This window comes from Elgaria multicarinata, chromosome 3, assembly GCF_023053635.1.
Source record: "Elgaria multicarinata webbii isolate HBS135686 ecotype San Diego chromosome 3, rElgMul1.1.pri, whole genome shotgun sequence".
In the NCBI taxonomy this organism is placed as follows: domain Eukaryota; kingdom Metazoa; phylum Chordata; class Lepidosauria; order Squamata; family Anguidae; genus Elgaria; species Elgaria multicarinata.
Genome location: NC_086173.1, coordinates 99,225,501 through 99,230,948, shown reverse-complemented (window position 1 = coordinate 99,230,948; position 5,448 = coordinate 99,225,501). Strand labels below are relative to the sequence as shown.

General features: G+C 41.8%; 1 protein-coding gene across 2 annotated transcripts in view; it reads right to left on the bottom strand.

Moving 5' to 3' along the window:
* Positions 1-4,162: 4,162 nt before the first annotated feature.
* Positions 4,163-5,448, bottom strand: part of RBM6 (RNA binding motif protein 6) — a 77,766-nt gene continuing 76,480 nt past the window's right edge. For both annotated transcript variants that reach the window (XM_063121069.1, XM_063121071.1), the window contains exon 21: positions 4,163-4,435. In XM_063121069.1, coding sequence (XP_062977139.1) covers positions 4,310-4,435 — 126 coding nt within the window. In that variant the 3' untranslated portion in view covers positions 4,163-4,309. The remainder of the gene's footprint in view (positions 4,436-5,448) is intronic.

Below are 5,448 nucleotides of genomic sequence, written 5' to 3'. Positions count from 1 at the left end.
CAATACCCAGCACTCCGCCTCCTGGAAGCTTCCAGCAAGCAACGTGCACAAGCGTCGTCCTTTAACGTCGCGCGGCATGCTGGGTAGTGTAGTGTGTTTGACTTGAGCGCAGTCCCGGCAGCGGGGGTGCTATTGTGGGAGGAATTACATACCGAAAACATCCCAAATGGGGTTGAATGGTTGTGGAGCTCGGCTGCTTGTTGGTGAACATAGCATAGCAAAATAGGCACCTTAGGCCCTTTAAATTGTCTCCCTAAACCCCACTAGTTTGTTACTCTCTAATGCAACCGCGAGTCCTTTGTGTAAGTGCATGTGCGCTGGCTTCGGAGATCTTGCTGGGCGGACAACCATCTTGTGAGATTTACATCGCTAACAATCACGGCCATTTCATAAAGCCGGCGAGTTTCATTACGACTGTTGACAATATTTTGTTTTTAAAAAGCAAAAATGCATTGAACACGTTCCCCCGCCCCATCATTCACATGTACGTTAAATAAGAACTGCTTTACGGAATTGGCATCTTCTGGGATCGAAAAACAAGCAAATCTTTGAGTGAACGACGTGGCAAGGCAACGCTACCACCGCAAGGCTGCAATTCCGTGCACCTTTACCTGCCGACGCTATGCTCCATGATTTATTACTAAGGAAACCATGCCTGGGACTGGGCTGCAAAATACATCTTAGGCGGAGGAGGACCATGTAGCTGTGCCGCTTTATAACCGAGACCCCACCCCGCCGATATCTAGCAGGATCTACACTGCTGCTTTAAAACGATTTATAACAGTAGTGACAACTGTTGAGGCCCAAGACACGCTACATGCACAGTTTTCAAAACGTTATGGGTCTTGACGCAGGGTTTGCGGCTTTTTGTTTACTCCCTGGAGAAATATTTATGAAATGGGAGGAAACGGATACGTTTGACATAAAGGGTGCAGTGAAGAAACTAACGCCACACACACACGAATTTGAACCTTCACAAAATGGCACGGAGAGAGAAGTGAATCAGCTGCTCACCACAAGTGTTCATGTTGTTATATGGCTGGCATCTAGTCAAACCCCACTTTACACAGAACAAAACTACAGCAACAGGTTGAAGCAAATCATACTTCTAGCTACCTAGTTATGCCTTTCCACCCCCCAGAATACTCTATTCCAACCTCTCCCCCAACTTTTCCATTCCTCCTTTCCAACTGTCAACCAGCATTCCACAGCCAGTGAACATCTTCATTCTTTATTGGGCTGTTTTGGTTCTCTTTCAGTTTCCCCCACCTACAAGGGTGTTTGCTAAATATTTGAGGTTCCCCCAAGCCTGGCATCTGAATGGGAAGCTTGCTTAAACCTAGGTTACTCAAAAGGTTATGCACACCCATGCTTTGAATTTATGAAATAACCTGGAAGGCCTTCACCAGCTGGTATAAGGAGGGCAAGAAACATATACTTTTTCTCCAAGTGAGTTTAGACTTGGGCCTTAAACTTAACATCCTACATCGGCAGGCCTCAGCACTCTCAAGACCATAGGCGTGCACAAGGGATGTGCCAAGTGTACCCAGGCACAGCCTAATGTCTCAAGCAATAAGCGCCAAATTGAGGGGGGCATTGAGTAGGGAACCAGATGCACCAGGAACAGTCCTCCAGCTGCCTTCTGGCTGCCCTGCCGCTGCCCCTGACAGCGCGCCATTGCTCCAGGCAGCAGGCGTGAAAAGGATTTGCTCTGCCACGAGCCACACTTCAAAGAGTCCAGGAAGGCCCCGAAGGCCATTATCGCCTCATAAGCCCCCCTGCTGGCCAGTATCATTACAAAGCCCCACCAATGCTGGGGCTTGAGTAGAGTCTCGTTTCCCCACCACCACCTGTTTCCCCCGCACCCACCTCACAGCAGTTAAGCCATTCATAGATGCCTCCTCACACCAGAGAATGTTAGTAGCACACTTCTTTCGCATGATGTATTTCTCCATCAAGCTTTCTGCTTGAATAAAACACTCCGCTTTAGAAGTACATTGTTTTGTGTGCTCTTTTTTCTATTCCATCCCACCATTTTGTTATAGACAGTAGAATTTTAAACCTGATCAATGATTCTTACACACAGCAGTACAAAAACAGACATCCAATTACAGAGGTTTATCTTGTTGATTTCTAAGGGATTCACATATAAGTACCTAGGACTCATCATTTATTTCCATAGCTTTAAAACCAGATTTGCATAGCTGAATTTGGGTGACCATATGACTGGATTTGCCCAAGTTTTTGATGACAAATCCGGGAGGGGGAGGGGAAATCCGGATTTTTCCAAAGAGCAGCTCTAATGGGAATTAACAAAAATGCTTATAACTCTGTCATTTTTTAAGATAAAGACATGAAACTTGGCACAATGGTAGCTCTTAGGAAGGGCTTTAGTCATACCAAATTTGAAACAGATCTGTTCATCCATTGATTTTTTAGGATTTTTTTAAAAAATGAGGTTTTAAAATTATTTTTAAAATCGTCATTTTTAAAGATAAAGAGATGAAACTTCGCACCATGGTAGGATTTAGGTAGAGCTTTAGCCACACCAAATTTGAAACAGATCTGTTCATTCATTGATTTTTTAGGGATTTTTTTAAAATTGAGGTTTTTAAATTATTATTTTTAAACCGTCATTTTTAAAGATAAAGAGCTGAAAGTTGGCACCATGATAGCTTTTAGGTAGAGCTTTAGTCATACCAAATTTGAAACAGATCCATTCATCCATTGATTTTTAGGAATTTTTTAAAATTTGAGGATTTAATTTTTTAAAAAATATATATATTATTTTTAAAGATAAAGAGATGAAACTTGGCACCATGATTGCTCTTAACAAGCTATGCCAAGTTTGAAACAGATCTGTCCATCCACTGAGTTTTAGGATTTTTTTTTAAAAGTTTGAGGTTTTAAAATTATTTTTTTAAAATGACATTTTTAAAAGATAAAGGGCTGAAAGCTGGCACCATGATAGCTCTTAAGGAGAGATTTAGCCATGCCAGGTTTGGATCTGTTCATCCATTGTTTTTTTTAGGATTTTTTAAAAAGTTCAAAGTTTTAAAATTATTGTGTTTTAAAACTGCTGGAGCCATATCCTTCAAACTCAGGTTCTCAAACCTCCTCTTTGGGGTTTTGCATATTGAGCAGTTTCAGCCCCTGGCATTAAGGGGATCTCCAGTCTTTAGGTAAACTGCCACAACACCCACCCTAATGTTAGAGTAGAGAAACTTGTGACAATTATACACAAGCTTTTTTAAAAAATTGAAATTTAAAAAAGCCAGCCATCCAGACGACCAGTAGCAAACCCTGTTAACAACAACAGCAGCTTGCAATGAGTGAAGACACAGTCAGAAAAGATATTTGAGCAAAGCATAGCAAAAGCGTCAAAGTACAGCAAAACCTACAAAAGTAGGAGTGAAGTTAATTTCAGATACATTGAATCTCTCACTTGTTCTTTATTTCAGTGATTTTAACATTAAGATGCTATGTAGAACAGATTTGTCTTAAATGTGTGCTGTAAAATCAGACATGTGACCAAGGCTATGTTCGGGTGGGCACGCCCCCTTGGTGCTGGACACACCCCCTTAGGGGCCGACCATGTTGTCCTCCTTTTTGGTTTCCAAAATATGGTCACCCTAAATTACACTCAAGAGAACACTCCAGCACAGATAACACAAAGTTAACCCAGCATCCTAGCAGAACCCTTCTGGTTTGAGATTGGATTATTTTCCCCTCACTCCAAATTGGTGGTGGGTGATAGCAGCTGCTTGAAGTAAAATATATACCCCTAATACATTCAGAAGGTTGTCATTTGGGGTGTCTAGCAGACTGCAGAAGAGGCACCCTGGTTCACATGTAACAACAACGTATTGCTGAGTGTGACATCCAAACATGGACTGCTGGGTTGTTTAGGGCATAACCCAGCAGTCCATGTTTGGACAATACGCTCAGCAGTCTATAACAGAGACACACATACTGTCATTAGGTACAAACTGGCTTGGTATATATGGCAAGATATTGTATCTATGGATTGTAATAAAGTGATGATGATGATGTTGCTCTGATGATGTTGCAAAATATTGTCACTTCAAAGAGATTTGAACAGAAACTATTTCCCCATTAAGATTTAGCTCAAAAATATGGGAAGCAGGAAAGAGACCAAATATTGACTTTTCTGTTTTATTGAAAAACGAAGAACAAAAACACACTTCAGCAGCAAATAAGAACATTGATTCAAAAAAACAAGAGACGGACACAGAGAAGGACCAAAAGGTACAGGATGTGTTGGGTGTGATGGGATTCCTTTCTACATTTATTCAAGTTCCTTGTAGCGGGCAAACATGACTCTCCGCACAGCATCTCTGTAGGTTTCATTAGATTGCCTTCTGCTGGGCCTCCCTTGGGTCCCCAAGCCAGCTCCTTTCTTCCGATTTTCTGGCTGGAGAGAAACAACAACAACAACCCATAAATGCCATTGCTGCTAGTAGCACTTGGACCTAGAAAGTTCAACAATCGTACCTTTAGGTTGCCAGGGAAGGAACAGATATTCCGTATAATGAAACACATAATTAAAATACATGCAAACTATTCAAATATAGTTTGAACAACATTTCTTTGAATTGTAATGTAGAATGAATATATCATTCCATGCCACCTAGTCTTGCCTAACACATTTATAAATGAAGGCATTGAGTGTTTGATCTTTTGGGTTATATTAACTTCATTCTGTAGTTTTGAGTCCCACTTCCAGTACCACTATCCACCCTGCTCCCAGTACTGCCAACCACACTTTCCACTTCAAGAAAGTGCTCAGAACAGCTAAAGTAGTAAGATTAAAAACAAAATAATTAAAACGTCAAATAATAAAAAGTATTCTGCACACCAAAATCTGCTGCATCTACAGACAAAGAAATAAACTCAAACTGCCAGATGAAAGACCTGCTAAGCCAGAAATAGTTTCATGTGGTGACAGAGGACCAGTAATAAGGATGGACTTCCTGGAGCAGCATCCTGGGTGCTGCAGCTAAGAACACCCTTTACCTCATTTCCACCAACAGATGTCAGTGAGGCATGCAAAAAGATCAGAGGATGGACAGGATCGTACAGAAGGTGGTCATAGCAGGCCTTCCCCCATCCAGACACACTGGATGGAAGTGCGTACGAAATAAAAAACACCCTCCCCTCCTCCACCCACAGAGCACAACATCCTGTTAGGACATGAAGCAGGGAGAGTGTCTCTGATATGCTTCAACAGAGATGCTAAGAATTTGGAGATAATCAGTTTTGCTCCTCTCATCCTTTAAACTGTGAGAGTTTCAGCTGATGGCTTTGTCGTGGTGAAAACAAATTCTTATGGTCTACGGATCTACCCTCCTCCACACACACGCACACAAATACAACTGGTCAGAGATAAACACCACTGTGGGAAACAAGATTACATGCTTGCCATGT